Source organism: Dermacentor silvarum, chromosome 11 (assembly GCF_013339745.2).
Source record: "Dermacentor silvarum isolate Dsil-2018 chromosome 11, BIME_Dsil_1.4, whole genome shotgun sequence".
Lineage (NCBI taxonomy): Eukaryota > Metazoa > Arthropoda > Arachnida > Ixodida > Ixodidae > Dermacentor > Dermacentor silvarum.
The window spans coordinates 116,961,522-116,978,109 of NC_051164.1; the positions used below are offsets into that span (position 1 = coordinate 116,961,522).

The 16,588-nt window shown below is 46.4% G+C and overlaps 1 protein-coding gene and 1 long non-coding RNA gene across 13 annotated transcripts in view; one reads left to right on the forward strand and one right to left on the reverse strand.

Annotated features, from left to right (window-relative positions):
• The window catches only part of LOC119433709 (uncharacterized), a 119,450-nt gene that overhangs the window by 89,138 nt on the left and 13,724 nt on the right, over positions 1-16,588 (reverse strand). The window lies entirely within an intron of this gene.
• LOC119433705 (GTP-binding protein 2-like) overlaps positions 1-16,588 on the forward strand; it is a 74,310-nt gene that overhangs the window by 53,819 nt on the left and 3,903 nt on the right. For 8 of the 12 annotated variants that reach the window (XM_049659330.1, XM_049659326.1, XM_049659328.1 and 5 more), the window contains 3 exons: positions 7,909-8,037; positions 8,538-8,763; positions 13,904-14,140. In XM_049659330.1, the coding sequence (XP_049515287.1) occupies positions 7,909-8,037; positions 8,538-8,763; positions 13,904-14,118 (570 nt within the window). In that variant the 3' untranslated portion in view covers positions 14,119-14,140. Of the gene's footprint in view, positions 1-7,908; positions 8,038-8,537; positions 8,764-13,903; positions 14,196-16,588 lie in introns of all 12 variants that reach the window. The other 4 variants (XR_005188429.2, XR_005188430.2, XM_037700956.2 and 1 more) reach the window with 2 other exon arrangements.

A 16,588-nucleotide genomic window follows, 5' to 3' on the forward strand; every position in this document is an offset into this window, starting at 1 on the left:
GGGAGAGAAATTTCTTGTGCATTGTATGTTGTTGTCAACGAATGTTAAAGCTTGAAACATTAATGTATGCTCTGGCTAAATAAATGAAGTGAAATGAAAATAAGCGAATTTCACATTGAGGTATGGCTTCACTACGCTGCCGTGATGCCACACCTCAAGGCAAAGTTCTCCGCCACCCTAAGTTTCATTATCTTCTAGGGATCCCCAACATCTCCCCATCCCTGCGTGTTCAAGCTTCCTTCTTCCCTCTTTTATGGCTGCCCATTCTCCTCCTTTTTAAGGGTTACCATTTCATGTTTTGGCTGTGGTAGTAAATAGTGAAGATTGCGTGCTGTGTCGGCAAACCAAAGCTCAAATCATGACAAGCTGCGCTCTGTGGCAGTCATTTACAGATCAGCAGAAACTAAACATTATCAACATCACCGAAGAGGTAGGAAACAGAGCCGCTAGCCGAAGATATGACACGGATGAGATGTTAAAGGACACTGTTTTTTCAAGTGCTTGAGCTTTTTCAAATGCTTGAGCATTGTATGCAGTTATTTACGTGGGTTATATGCGCAAATTTTTTTTTCCTTTCCAGGGTGTTGTATTCGTGGGTGCGAGTTATAAGCACAATATGCAATATGCACAGTATGTGCACAAGGCTTAAGGTACACTAAAGGCAAACATTAAGTCAAGCTAAAGTGATAAGTGCTCGAGAATCTCTAAGGCATCAATATTATTGGGAACAGAGCCTTAGTAATCGAGAAGTTGAGGTAAATGCAGGACACAATTAAAGACTCCCTCGGGACATTCAAGTACACTTGCCCGATGACGAAGGCACTCATTTAAACTCTGTCACTCAACTGAACCTCTCGTTATAAAAACATTATTGTATTGCATTATAAGACGAAAGAAAATGCTACTTGTCCAATTCTATTACATTTTTAGAAAAAAGAGCTCATTGACATTACCCTTGACAGTGATGTGGGTGGTCGAAAGGTTTCGTTTTTGCTCGACTCTTCGCCGCCTGCGCTTTCGCGTTTCAGTAGTCTCATTATCGTGTAGTGCTGCACTGGTTTTACTGGCTCGCAAAACTTGCACAAACTGCAAGTAGCAGAGAATTCCACTTCCATGTGATGTCACGGGATGCCTGAACGGTCCACGCCACTTGACCAAAAGCAGCTGCAGCGGCGAATCCACCGCTCTGTCTTGGCTCGCTTTCTGCATGGCTGCACATTTGCGTTTTGTGCACAAAACTGTACCGCCGTTTGTCGGGAGCCGTTTTACTCTCCGACAGCAGCAAAGAGCGGTGGTGGCGTATGCAACATCACCACTCCCGGTTGGGTGGCGGGAGATTTGAATTGCGATAAAGGTATTCGAACTCTTCAGATGCAATTTTCTCGTAAACTAAGTCTTTTCTTGGCTCAAAACAAGTGTTCCAAGGTTTCTGGATTGGTATTTAGACAGTCCACGTCGACTTAGTATTTGTTGTTAGTGTTCCTTTAAGGAGGATGTCACTGTGGATTATAGAGCACACAGGTGCTCTATAGTTGAGATCCTGACAAAGTGTTAGGCAGGTCGGGTGCCAAAGGAAGAGAAGCACGCAGCATAGGATTAGGTGGTGTGGTGAGGGCAAAGAAGTCAGATGACACAAGATGGGGGTAAGTAGTGCTGCAGTGGGCATGATATAGGATGACGATGATTGCCGCCGTATTTTCCGCGTATAACCCGCACTCCCAATTACAACAGCCAGGAAAGAAAAAAAAACTATATATATACACACGTACGTTTAACCCGCAGAAATAACTGTATGTAACAACGCTCAGATACTTGCAAAAAACAGTCCATTCACGGATGCACGACTCGTCCACGTAATATCTTCGGCCAGCGGCTATGTTCCCCCCTCTTCGGCGATGCTGATAAAGCTGGATTCACACGACAGACGTGATTGCAGACGAATCAGTCACGTGACATCCGACGTGAATCGGATCACTTCGCAGGCCCAGCTAGCATTCACGTGACAAAGAATGGAAGTGCAGCTGGAGTTTCCCTCGGATGGGCAATGGTAATTTTGCTCTGTGCCGGATCGCAAAGCGCTTCGCGTGGGCCGAGGGAGCACCGCGGGAATGGTTGACGTACGAGTTCGCCGACGCCGCGTGCACTATTCGCTATACGCAAAAGGCCGACCCGTAAAGAGGAAAATGGACGATCATGAAGGAGGGGAGAAGGGAGCTTTAACACACAGTGGTGGAGAGAAGGTGGAATTCCCTAGGAGATAACGAAACTAAATGGCGAGGAACTTTGCCTCGAGGTGTGGCTACATGACAGCGTGCGCTGCGCTGCCGTGATGGCACGCCTCCAGGTAAAATTGGTGTATAACCTGCACGCCAACTTTACTGTTAATTTTCTTGAATTTCTGGTGGGGGTTATACGCATGAAATTACGGTATTTATATGTGTGTTAGGTGTCTTGAGGGGTGAGCGTTATCTAGGTATTGTGGTAATTTTTGGGGTAGTCCTCACTCCAGCTACTATTTCCAGCTGCCACTTCTAGTTTTCATGCCTGCTATTGCAGTCTGTACTAGTGTGTCGATTAACAATACATAAAGCACGCTAGTGCAAATATAGTACTAATCGGCTTCAGATATGTAGTGCATGATACACAAGGACAAAAAAATATGATGAAGCAACTTAGCCTTCCCAAAAAGTGCGTCAGCACGTGTCATCTCTCTCTTTTTTGTCCTTGTTTATCATGCACTACGTATCTGAAGTCATAGGCAGAAAGTTGTCCTTTTTTTTCCGGGAGGGGGGGGGGGGGGAGGGGCCTGACCAGCTTTTCGAACCCCACCTATCTATGCATATATATATATATATATATTACCCTTAATAACAGTTACACTGTAAACTTCGTGTGACCTCGAAAGATTGTTCACTGAAGTGGCGAGCTTATATGAGTGTTTGCAAGACCTCAGAGTAGGAGACAATTCAGTTTTACAGCCTGAGTCCCTTCGCACCGCCAAGAGACTGGCGTCTCTTGGTTGAGCCATGCGACAAGCGCATTCAGTTAAACATGTTAGAGAGGTGTATGTGTTTTGTGCGTATTAAGTAGAACAAGTACACATCTATGAAAAAACAATGTAGCGCCTTGTAAAAGATTTAATAGAAAAGATACAATCAAGAAATCTTTTCCTGACAAAAGGTCAGTTATTGAGAAGATAAGACATAACATATATAAACATTACACAATATATAACAATTTCTGAACACAACTCATGACTAGAAGTATTCACATAAGTATAATGTGATTCCATAACGCCATAGTTTCGTTATATGTCAAAGCATGCTTTATGCGACTGGTTTCCTTTACTTTCCGGAGGCAGAACAAAGGATTATAGAGTAAAAACTGTCAGGTGCCCAAATAAATAAACATGTTAACAAATAAATAAATAAGACAGCGATATCTCAGAAGCACGAAAGGACTCAATAGCAAATTTAGGAACAACGTGGATTGTGTTATTGAGAGGCAAATGCAGCATACGACGAATAAAAATTAATAAGGAAAATGCACAGAAAGACTAGGGAGCTTTACAAATAGTGCAACCACGCATCTTTTCTTACCCAAATGCTCTCACTCTGCTTGCGCTGTTATGGATGCCATTTTCGTTCCTTTGTATAACTTTTTGCGTTGTTTTCTAAGCCAGGTGGTTTGCTTTGACTTGTAAGTTGGTGCCTTTCTCTCTCCTTAAAGACATCAGTTCGTTGTCTGATGCGATGATTTCACCATCATTGAAAAAGTGTTTGTTCGGGCATTTGATCTGGAAATGAAGTCGTCGGCAATCTTAAATTGATTTTGAGGGAGAGTTCTTTGTGGGCGTCAAAAAACTGCCAGATGGTTCAAACGGGCTTGTCCAGTCGTTGACCGCAAGTACATTTTCAGTCACCGAAGGCAAGAAAAGGACCTCTCGGATGTGGTCGACGAGACCGGTATGGCCAACGCAATTTTTTTAGCTTGGCCATTTCCGGCAAAAGGTTTCGCAGGTGTTCGCCCTTGCCCCCCCGTAAACATGTGCACGACGTACCCAAATGTGTGCAATGATGCCGACCTTTGCTGGTTAAAAATGTCAATCAGCATATCTCCGTGCAAAATCAGTCGTCCTGGTTCAAGGTCGTCACCGTAGAACTATGTTATATATGCTTCGTCTTCCTTCCCTATGGCAAGCTGCTCAATGTGGGACTTATGCTGCCACATATCAGGTGGATACCTGTTGTTTAACGAAGACAGCACTGTGTCAAGTACTTCATAGAACCTCTGGTGATACATGTCACTCGCTGATGGAAACACGTGAGCTGAGGAACCTTCTTGATAGCGGCGTGGAGTCTTCTTTTGCCTAGCGGCTAGAACACATGGGTCCTCAACTTCTACTTTTCCTGCCTCGGCCATACATATGTGGGTCACGCGCTACATTTTGGAGTTAATCTGCGCCGAGTTCAAGCTTGGGCCATCCCAGATGGCTGGCCCCTTCGCGTGCGCTGTCTCCCCGCGCGCCTAATGGTATGTTTCCGCTGGTGCTTATACGGCGGAAAATACGCTTCCTTTTCAGCGTCAGACGGGTTCTGGCGAAGTACCGATAAGCGAGGTGCCCACTATTGGTTTTGTCATTGGTGCTCATGCTGTGTTTGTAGCCGGTGCATATTGCAACGTCCGCAGCCACGGTAGAAGCGAGCTTGACACCTGTTTTCTATTTCTCCTTTTATTGCGACAGCAAAAGTCCAAAAGTCATATGAGTGAGCGACCGATACTCTGTGGGTGCGAGAAAAACAGCGTAACACTGAGCCGAAAAGCATAGCGGCTTGATCGACATTATCTTCCCAGGCGGTCAACATTCGGGTTAGTTGGAGGTTAAGTGATCAAATACGCCCATAGGGAGAAGAGCACGCGTCTTCTCATCTAGCCCTGCCGCAGCTGCAAATTACTGTGTGCTGTTGACGCTTACGCGGCCCGCGTGCCGTATACAATTGTTGGTAATCATTGGGGGGTGCAATGATCAAGGGCTAGCAGGGACGGCTGCAAACTTCATGTGCGGTGTCTTCTTTCTTAGGCTGTTTTTCCGCGCCCCAAGTGTTGCAGATCGCATAGCCTAATACCTCTGTCACACGAGCACACAAAAACTCTTTTACGCAAGCGGTCTTTTACCAAGTTGAAAGACTTTTGAATGAAGAGGTGTTGCGCAGCAGACACACGGCGCTGACAATCTCCTTTTAGTGTTTCCTTCTGGACATGCTACCGAAAGCGAGGCGCTAGCGTTCGAAACAATATCGGCCAAAAGAAACTTATGTATCTAAGAATATAAAGTGAAAACTTATTGTTTACACGTTTTTAAAATAAATTTAACATAAGAAACGTTAATACAAAGATTTATTGTAGTAGTTTAAAGAGCGTCATCACGTGACATCTCCAGCCCCTTCGACCTGCTTACGAGAGTACAGAAGAAAATTCAGCATTACTGGGTTTACTACACCTTCTGCGAGACATAAAATTATTTTTTATGATGAGCCTAGGCGACAGAAAATTACGCCTTCGCTTATTTTTTTTAATATATGATAATTGCTGGTGCCCACTGGTTTCGAGGCTACTCTTTTTCAGCCGTAAAGGAGATCGGCAAACTCCTCTTCCAGAAAAGACCGCTTCTGAAAAAGAGATCGCTCCCTGTCGTGTGTCTGCGGATGAAACTCTTTTTCGGGAGAAGTCTTTTTGCTCAAAAGACTTTCGAGTGCCCGTGTGACAGGAGTATAAGTTAAGAGACAGGGGCAATTGGAGATCGCTGACAGAAGCCTCCCTGTAGTGGACATTAAGGGCGCGATCTTGTACGCGTTCCAAAAGGAACGGAGGCCTTCCGTTCCATCGAGCCGCACACGATTGGTCAATTTCAACCGCGACGTTCAAATTGACCAATCGTGTGCGGCTCGATGGAACGGAACGCCTCCGTTCCATTTTGGAACGCATACAAGATCGCGCCCTAAATATGCACATGATGAGTCTAATTTTCAGAGTCGCGGTGAATCGCATGGCTGTATGAACTGTTCGCCCCCGCTGCCGGTGTTCATCATAATGTCAGCGTTGTGATAACGACTGCTCGTAGTCATCCAGCGGGATATTTACCGGTTTACATGGTCCATGCATTGCACGATGTTTGTTATTTTAATTAGTGAGTAAGTGTTACTACAATTCATATAGGCGATATAACCAACGTACAAACTCGTGTGAGGGCCGCACTTTTTTGCCGCAATTTTGACGAGCCTTACAAGGGACCGGGCCATATTATGTAATTTTTCCAACTACGAGTATGAAATCCGCTGTAAACCTCCGCGATCGCCTCCTCTCGCCATCTATAGTCGTGTACAACTTTAGAAGGCAGCAGCATTTGCCCCTCAAAGGCGGATGCACATGAGCATCCACCAATGGGCGTGCACTCTAGACTGACGTCATGAGCTGGGCGGCCGGTGACCCCACCGACGGAGGACATGGCAGCCCGCGCTTCGAGCTGGGCCGAGTAACGTCAGCGGGACTATTTATTTGGTCCGCGGTGGAAATTGGCTGCTGCGCTTCAGTGATCAGGGCGGGACGCCTCTCCTGTCTTCTTAAGTTATAACTGACTTCTTTTTTTATAGTTGCTACGCGCGAAGGTACGCTGCGCGAGAAAATTTGCAGTGGAGAGTGATCGGAATCGCGCTGAACGCGATTGCTTCTCGGTTGTATTTAAAAAAAAAATATTTGCTTTAAAGTTGGGGGTGCGGCTCTTACACGGATTTATACGGGAAGAATCTTTTTTGTGTAATTGTCTTATGCTTCGCTATCATTAATACTGCTTCGCCTTTCCGGCAGAACTGCAGCTTCTTTTTTGTGTTTTTTTCTGAGTCCTAGTAGAAGCTCTGCTGCGCATGACTGCTATTGATTCTGATTTCGAGTGAATCTGGCTTGGCCTCCCTTCGGTTACTAAGTTAATTATATCTATTTATGGCCTCTGCATGCACGTTGCGATGTTTCCATCCCCAATAAATGTTGTAAATTATTATAAGTTTTTTTTTTTTTTTCATGAGACGCTAGCATTACCTACTGGAAAGAGAAACAATGCTGAGACACGTATCATTTACGTGTATTTCACATACCGTTGATAAAAGACTCTGCCGAAGGGGTCACTGAAGTCTGCAGGCCTTTTTCAGTGTCAAAAAAGTGTGCAAAGCAATTTGTAGCGAGTTGAACATACAGCGACATATTGATTCACTAGACATAGGCTATCCATATGATTAGAAATAATTGTTAGTTGGCTACCTCTTTCTCTTTCAGAATATAATAAATTTTGTCCTGTGTACACATTGAAATATAATGTGTCTATGCATGGTGTTCACCGTGGAAATTAAAATAACATGTTGAAGTGAAAAAATACAGATGAGGGAGGCCGCCGTTGGTGCTTCTAATGTGCTTGGTTTCCTATTGCCAGGATTTTCAGAAATAAAGCGAAATTATAAATAAAAGCTGGTGCACGTCCGCGTCAACAATGATGCAGTGAGCTTTTAGCCACAATCACATTTTAAGGGAAAATGTAGAGGCAACTCAAAAGAAACCATAAATGATTTGGGTAACAGGACTCTGGTGCTGACATTTTAGGAGCAGTGGACGGGGGGGGGGGGCACGCCCCCTGGAAAAATCTGGAGAGGGCTCGAGCCCCGGAGCCCCCCTGTAGTCGGCCCGAGCCTATGTCTGAAGTCAAGATGTACCAACTTGCCCCGAACGACTTCACTTGAGTATTAATAAGGTTATGACTGACACCCTAATCATTGAGTATTGAAGCAAGGTTCAAGTTGGCTTTGCTCCATTTGTGGTAAAACACTTGCGGCTTAATAGTAATTGACGGTGGCGGCTGTGCAGATTGACGAGACCTTCCAGGTGCCTGATGTTGGTCCCGTTGTGGGTGGCCTGCTGACGCGAGGTGTGCTGCGTGAAAATGATCGGCTGCTGGCTGGGCCCAGCCATGATGGCAGCTTCCATCCAGTGCGGGTCAGTGTCCCTGCAATGCAGTTTCCCTGCCACATGCAGTGTAGCGCAGCAAGAACAAGGAGACAAAAAGACGAGTACTCATGTCTGTGTTCCATTTCTTCTTGTCTCCTTGTTTTTGCTGATCAACATTACATGCCCTTCTATTGTGATCACCCAAGCCCACATCGCCACCCTCGTTCCCTTTTGGGTGCAGCTGTGTCCTGAAAATTTGTTCATACCTTCAGCTTGCTGGTCAACATTCTCTTGACATGGTGGAGGGCTAAGAGCAGGCTTGTGCAATTTCTTGCCATTGCCTAAGGACTCAGCCACATGTTGAGTTTCAAATTGTTGACTCCATTATATGTTAAAAGACACCACATAGAAACGCAATTGATACATAAATGGCAGTGGTCCTTGAAGCAACAGATAAAACACCATCGACAGGCTCAATTGCAAGGCTGAGTTCACAGAGCCCCTTAGTGTTTTTTATTATTTGAGATGGGTATGACTGCCCTGTGCAGGTGGTGTCAGTGCAGCGACACCGGGTACCTTGCCGCCTGGTGCGTGCTGGGGAAAGTGCCACCCTGGCACTAGCACCCAGTGCAGGAGCCCTGCTGCGTCGAGGCACAGTGCTCTGCAGCCCAGCAGATATACGCCCCACAGCCACGCGCCTATTCCGGGCGCGCGTGCGTGTGCTTAGCCACCCGGGACGCTTGGCAGTGGGCTTCCAGGCGCTGGTGCAGGCTGGTCAGTTACCACTCTTTGGCTCCCAGCTGGTTCCCCATTTTTGAAATAGACATTTTTATGCTTTTAGGCCCTATTTAGCAACATATTAATGGGCCCCCATGTTGCAGATTACAGTTGCTGTTGGGTGCATGAACAGGCTTTGGAGAGAGCAGTACAGTACTACATCCATTAATTTGACTCTGGTTAATTCAAATTTTCAGTCGATTCGATCCCGATCGACGGTCCCAGCAGGTGCCCATACATTTCTATGGGTGACAGCTGTCATTATGTTGATCCTGAAATGAAACTTTGCCTTATAATTCGAGCCTGACAGGTCAGTACGCATGAGCCTGACCCCAGTAATGGCAGCATCTGCAGGGTTCGCACGGGTCCTTGAAAACCTTGAAAACCCTTAAACTTGAAAATGTGATTTTCAAGGCCTTGAAAGCCCTGGAATATTTGGAGATGCTTGAAAACCCATGAATTCTGTGATTACAGTCAATGGTGCCTGCACGTTTAGCGAATGCGCATTCAGCATCTGGCCAGATTGAGAGCGGGGGCTGCCTTCCGATCCAAGCCAAGCCAATGCAATCCGGTTTGTCTATTCACCGTTTGGTGTGGTTGTGTGTGTGTGTTTTTCATTACACTCACACGTTTTTTCTTAGTGATTGAGATTCTCATATTACTTGTTAACCACCTCTTGTTGGCTTATTCAAAGTACACTTTGCGGCGCACGCTGGACGTGGACATAGTTTGTGTGGGCGCAATGCCCGGGAAGTGCAATCCACTTCCGAGTACAAAGAATGGGTTGCGCAGGAGAGTGCGAATCGTACGAGATGCAGACCGTGCGGAAAAGTGTTTAACATCTCGTCAACGGGAGTCTGCGCTGACAAACAAGAGGAGTTCGAACCACAGCAGGAGCATGAAGAATGCAGCAAGTAGCTCTATAATGAGCTATGTGACATTGCGCGAGAGTGGCGAATCCGTTCGTGTGGTCCAAACGCAGTCCTCGGATTTGAATACCGCATGCAAGGCTCACGATTTAATGACATAAGCTGTGGAGATGGGTTTGCACAAGGCTTACCCTACGAGCGACAGTCAGGAAAGGGCACGACGCTCCTCCACTCCACAATGCACAGAGGCGCAACGGCAGGGTTCATCGACTCTCCGACACGGCGCAGAGAAGGCTCCGGAGTCAGATCGCCAACAAACACGGGTTTATTCACCCAAGATACAGCACAGTGCGACAGTCACGGCGCTTACGGGCCAATGCTCACCGCAAGACCGATCGAGTATGCGCGCCCGGTGCGCTAGGGCTAACAGGGTAGTGATCCCCCAAGCGCGAGAACGAGGAGTCGCGAGAACAATGGTCTCATGTAACCACCTCATTGCAGGCCTGTGAGCATCTGCCGTGGCGAGGAAGCGCTCAGCGGACGAGAGCTCGGGTGGATAGGGTGCCCGGGGGCCGCCACGCGAGAGGCCAATCAGGGCGCGTCCCGGTGATGTGTTCTTGCCGGGCAAGTCGAATCCCAGGGGGGAGAAGCACGGTTTGCGCGAGAAAGTAGGTCCAGCGCGCTAGCCATGTTCGACATGTTGCCGATACGGCGGCGGTTCCCGGAGAGTGAGCTAAGCGCCACGCGCGAGCTGGGGGACGAGGTGCGGGTAGGCACCTTGATTCCCACAAAGCCAAGATATTGTGGGCTTTGAACTGGTTGTCACGTGTCATTACTCGTACAGCTCATCTGCACACACAAGCGATTTGTTCGGGAGAATGTTTCCTGATAGCGAAGTGGCGAAGGCTTTCACATGTGGAGAAAAAAAGTGTGCGTACCTGGCGTGTCATGGTCTTGGGCCATTCTTTCTATTGTACATTCAACGAGCGATAGATAAGTGCGACTACTACGTTGTTGTGTTTGATGAATCCCCAAATGATTACCTCCATGAGAAGCAGATGGATGTGCACGTTAGGTACTAGGATGCATCTCAAAGAATTACAGCAAGGTACTTCACATCCGTTTTTATGGGCCACGCGACGGCAGACAACATCGAGGATAAATTATTGAAGGCACTGGAGCCACTACCACTTGAAAAGATTCTTCTAGTGTCCATGGACGGACCGAATGTCAACCTGAAATTTTTCAGTCTTTCAGCAACAACCTGCCAGAAAACTATCAAGTGCAATGTCTAGATTTAGGCACTTGCGGTCTACACATTGTGCACAATGCCTACAGAGCAGGTGTATGACGACTTCTCAGCGGTGACTGGTAAGATTACATTTCCTCTCAAGTACGATGCCCATCGCTGGGTTGAAAATGTTCCAGTAATTGAACGAGCTCTTTCACTGTGGCCTGATGTGAAAATGTACGTTGAGTCTGCAAGACGGAAAGAGGTGAACCAGCTGAAATGTGCCTCCTTTCAAAACTTGCTCAATTTCTGCAGTGACCCACTAGTCCTGGCAAAACTTAACTTTGCCCTAGGAATTGTACAAATTGTGAAACCTTTTCTGACGGAATATGAGGTGGACGAACCACTTATGTTCTTTCTGGCAAGGGAACTTGACACAATTGTCATGAAGCTTCTCACAAAGTTTGTGAAGTGTTCAGTTCTCTCTGCATCAACTGGGATTACAGGCCTGTTGAAAATCAACATTGAAGATGTCAGCAATCACACTGCGCTTGAGAAAGTTGACATCGGTCATGCAGCTGAACAAATTCTGAAGAATTTCAAGGTCAGTGTAAAAGGTGCATTTGTATTTAAAATGGAATGCAAGCAGTTCCTGGTTAGTGTGTCTAAGCAGGTTCTTGAGAAGGGTCCTTTAAGATTCCCCTTGGTTAGAGGCCTCTCCTCACTGGATTTCCAGAAAATGTGCACCAAGCCAGACCAGTGCCTAGCAGGACTCAAGAATGTTTTGAATGCCCTCATCGCTGCAAAACGGTTGAGCGATTACCAACGGGACTCGGTTCTCGCTGTGTACGCTAAAACTCTGCAGATGGAGAAGCACAAGCTGCGATTGTTTGCAAAGAGCTCAGACAGGCTAGACAATCTTTTCTTGGAACTCCTGAAGTTCATTTCGTCCTACGCTGAGCTCTGGAGAGTAGTCAAACTTTTGCTTGTGCTCAGCCATGGCCAGGCAACTGTGGACAGAGGATTTAGTGTCAACCGGCAAGTCTGTGTGGAAAATCTGAAAAGCCTGTCGTATGTCTCACACAATGCGTTATATGTGACGCTGTTGATAAGGCAGGTGGCATCCTTAACATTTCTATAACAAAGGAGTTGAGGACCTCCGTTTCAGCTGCAAGTCGATCATTATCATGCATATTTGGAAGCCTAGAAGAAGGAGCAACTTGAAGCAAAGGAGTCTAAGAGGCGCCTTGTTGAGGACGAGATTGATGACTTAAGGAGAAAGAAAGCAAAACTTCAAGCAACAGTTGCTAATCTGACAGCTTCAGCAGATAACTTGGCTGTGAAAGCAGAAGAGACAGGTCACGTCGCCTACATTAGGAAGTCAAATAGCTTTAGGAAAACGGCAAAAAGCAACACTGAAGGACTTCTGAACATCAATCAACGAATAACCTCAAAACTTCAGGAGCTTTCATGAACTCTTGTTACCACCTGTCTTAGTTTAGTCTTAAACTAGCCTTATTCTAGTCTGGAAGTGCGTCTTTATCTTGGTGTTCAATAAATTTGTTGCATTGTGTTTTAAAAAGTTGTTTTATATTAAAGGGTACTAGGTTGAATATTGAAATGAGTCCTTGAAGAAAACTTTTTGGGGGCCTTGAAAGTCCTTAAAGAACCTTAAATTTCGGCCTTCAAAGCCCATACGAACCCTGATCCGTCTTGGCAGCACATGGAGGCAGTGAATGTGTGGAACAAACTTAATCTCCCTCCGAAAATGTCTTTTGTCAGACTCGTTTTCAACTGAGCTAGTCAGTTCATTCATGGCTATGGTGAGTTTTAATAGCTGACCTAAAACATAGGATAAAGGAAGACAGACAAGGACATTGCTGAACTGTCAACTGAGTTGTTTTCGCACACACGACTACATATGTAAGTAGTGCATGTGCAAGAAACGACAAAACAGATACGCAGCATCTGCGCTTCATATCAGCCACGCAGAGGGAGCTGATACATGATGGGAAGTCACTTGCCGGAAAGATATGCTTTTGCTTTAGTTGTCAGAACTACTAGAGCAGTGCTGACACATGTCAACAGGAAAGCTCTTTCCACGATGCTAACTTTTCTAGCAGTTCATTTGGTTTCTTCATGACTGTTCCATGCACTTCAAACCATTCAGTGACCCTGGCATGTCTGATGATTGTCTACAGTCTATCATGAGGTGTTGATAGTGCAAACTGTTGACTGCCATTTTCACTCTTGAACAGTAACTATGGAAACAAAAAAGCCTGATGGTGCACAGGTATTCTCTGGGCGAGCATTTTACAGCCTTTCCGCTTCAAGAGAAGTGGAAAGTGAAAAGCAGCAGAGAGGAAAGTGTACTGTGTGCCCTATCATGTTTTTGTTTGCTTGCGAGCAGAGAGGCGTGGTGAAATTCACCTGTGGCCCTGGCACTGCCGTCTTCAATGAATGCTGATGAAGAAAACTTTTGTTGTGTTGCAACGGTGTAAGACCTTAATAAAGCATGTGAGCGGACTTCTTTATTGTCAGAAATGTGCTCCCAACATTTCTTAGTTTTGCTGTTACTTGCAAGCGGTTTCTCATATGTTGCTACAGTTGTCTTATTTTTTCCACCGAAATCTCTGCTGTAAAGAAGTGTGCATTGACATACTTGAAACCTTAACGTCTAGTGCTAGCCATTTACGTTTTCCACATCACAAATAAACGTGAATCCCTGAACAAGATGCAATTACTAAGCTGAACAAAAGCAGACAATGACGACACAAACAATGCAGCCCTCCCCAGGCATACACCAGTAGCCCCTTTTGGTGGCAAATTTGCAGTAGGTCTGTGCACTGTTTATTGTTGGCCACAATGTTGCCGAGGTACTAGAGCAAGTGAAAGGCCTGATGGCACTTTGGTGAAGGCATGGTGTGGAGTAGCAGCATGGCTGTTTACCACGCCAGCTGTGACGAGGGAGTGGGGCAGCCATTATTTCGCACACCAGTCTGCATGTGCTCACAGTGGTTGTCATGTGTCTATGCAGGCAATGTACAGCAAGCTGCTGTAGTGGTGGGTGTGCGTGGGGGAAACAGTGCAAGCCTCGGGGTCACTGACCGGGGGGTGCTCCTGTTCAAGTTTGTGCGGCAGCCTGAGTGCCTGCGGCCAGGCAGTCGCCTGCTCTTCCACCAGGGGCAGGCACGAGGCATTGGATCTGTCCTTCAGGTGTACCCACTGCACGTCCCACCTGCCCTGCACTGAGCTCAACAGAAGGTCTCCCCAGGCATGCCTATTCTACTGCCATCTTAGTGCTGTTCTGGAGAAAGGTTTCTTTAGGGGTGTGTGAATATTTGAATACAAAATGTTACTTTCAAATATTTCTGCAATAATCTATGCTGACATGTGGCAATTGACAAATGGATTTGAAACAAGTAGCCATTATGTCTTTGCCGAATGGAGGATCAGTGGACCACCAATGTGGACGTAGCTAGTGCGATTATGAAGATACACAAAAGGCTTGCGTCATGTTCAGGAACCCTATTTACATACCTGCCAACTCTCCCGAATTTTTAATAATGTGCACAAATTTGAGCCAGTTCTACGATCTTACAAATGTTTCGTCAAGTTTTATGAAAAATAGATTCCGTTCGCGAAAACATTTTAAAGGTGTCGAAGGATGGGGCTGCGCAGATTGAAAAATGTGCATACGAAGAAATAAATTGTCATAGTAGCTTGTGCCTCCTTTATGGTTTCTGAGATCAAGTGGCGCATGCCACCTGAAGCAATGAGTTCCTGAAGGTGGTGAAATTGGCAAAAGAAAGTCTCTGAAATGTTATCTAAATACATCCTGTTTCTTTTCAGTCTCTGCTGTTCCTAGCTTCCTGCTAAATAAAGTGGTGCGTATGTATCTCGCAAAATGTCCATGCTCAGAGCAGACTTCTAGAAAATGCGTGCTCCCCCCCTCCTGTCATGGCCACAGCTTTTTACAGCATATTTGAAACACCTATGAACGTTGACTGGTTGAAAGATATGTATTTCAGCGCCTTATACAATTCATACTTTATTTGGTGTCATCTTTATTCAATTCATATTCAACATGGTTTAAAAAGTGCTATTTGCGCATCTCTATCAATTTTTAATGCAAGATTGGTAAGGAATATTTATATTACAGGAGCAAACTTGATTTAACAGCTCCACTTGAGTGGCGAATCCCACACTGGTCACACGAGCACTGCGATTGGGCCTTCTTTCCCGCCCACTGACATGAAAAGGGAGACTGGAACATCTGCCAAGTAATAATTATTTGTGCCTGTCACCTCATTCGATTGGCAGTGTCACTACTGTCGCCTAGCTTTGCACTGTGTCTTGCACACTACAGCCTTCGCAAGGATGGATGGAAACATGTTTTGTTCTGGACCACCATAAGGGTGCCTGTAACAATGAGTGCAGGCACTGCAGAATGCCTTCGCTGAATGCCTTCCCAGTTGGTCTGTACGAGTGATCATCACTTCACAGTACAGTCAACCTCATCATAACATTGTCGCATCCAACACAAAAATACCTTCAGTGTAAACATACACAATGGATTTCTGTTATTTCAACTCTGGTTCATTTGATTTTTTTTGTTTAATTCGATCCCGCTCAAAGTTCCCAGCCAGCGCACATGCATTCCTATAAGCCCAAACTTTCGTTATTTCGATCCTAATATTGGCCTTCACTAGATAATTGGGACTTGACCAGTCAGCATGCACAAGACTCCAATAGCGACTCCTTTCGTGGCAGTGTTTGTCTCAGTGGAGCTTATTGGACAGTGAATGCGTTGAACACATGTCATCACATGCCGTAAACACCTATTTTCGACCTGCCCCAGGAAGATTTCGAAGCAGTAACCATAGCTCACAATGTCCTATAACGGTTTTACCCGATTTTAACGTGCACTTTTGTTTTTATTGCGATAGCAATTATATGGACACTTCAACGAGATTTCTGCCATCGGCGTCGCCGTCGCCGTCGCCGTTGCTGTCGCCGTCAGGTTCCGTATAGATTCCAAGGGCGATAAAATCGTCGCCGCGCGCCGTACGAGTAAAAGCGCGCGGGGGACGCACGCTCTCACGGAGAGCCAACGCACAAAGCAAATGCGATTGTCGCCCAAAAGGCCGTGGGGGTATGGGGGGGAGGGAGGCGGGGCGACGCTGTGCTACGGCACCAAATGCTTATCTTGCAACCCAGCGCAAGGAGAACTGGCAACACAATCTCCCACGCGAAAGCAAAAAAAAAAAAAAAAGCGGGGAGGCAGCGCGGGAGGGACGGGGGGAGCAGCTTCTACTCTGCCAACAAATACGCTTGCACTGGCTGTGGTAGCCGTCGCCCGCACCGTCTCTTTATCTCCACCACGGCCGGGCTCGACTGGCGCGCGCACTCGCTTCTTAAGAAGCAAGCGAGCGCGCGCGCCAGTCGAGCCCGGCCGTGTCTCCACACGGCTCTGACCTTTATGCGCTGTCCATTCGCCGCTCAGTTTCCGTTGAAGCGATAGACCGCACGATTCTTCGCCCACTGCAGCGGCCGCGCCAGCGTTTTGACAGTCGTTGTCTGCGGTCATTCAGTGTGATCTATTCATGTTTGCTTGTGCGCGATGACACCACACTTGTCAATTCAGTTAGAAAGCAAATGTGTCCAAGTTTATGCAGCCGATAAGACTACTCTACTATCCCTACTCCGATAGCTCTCTACC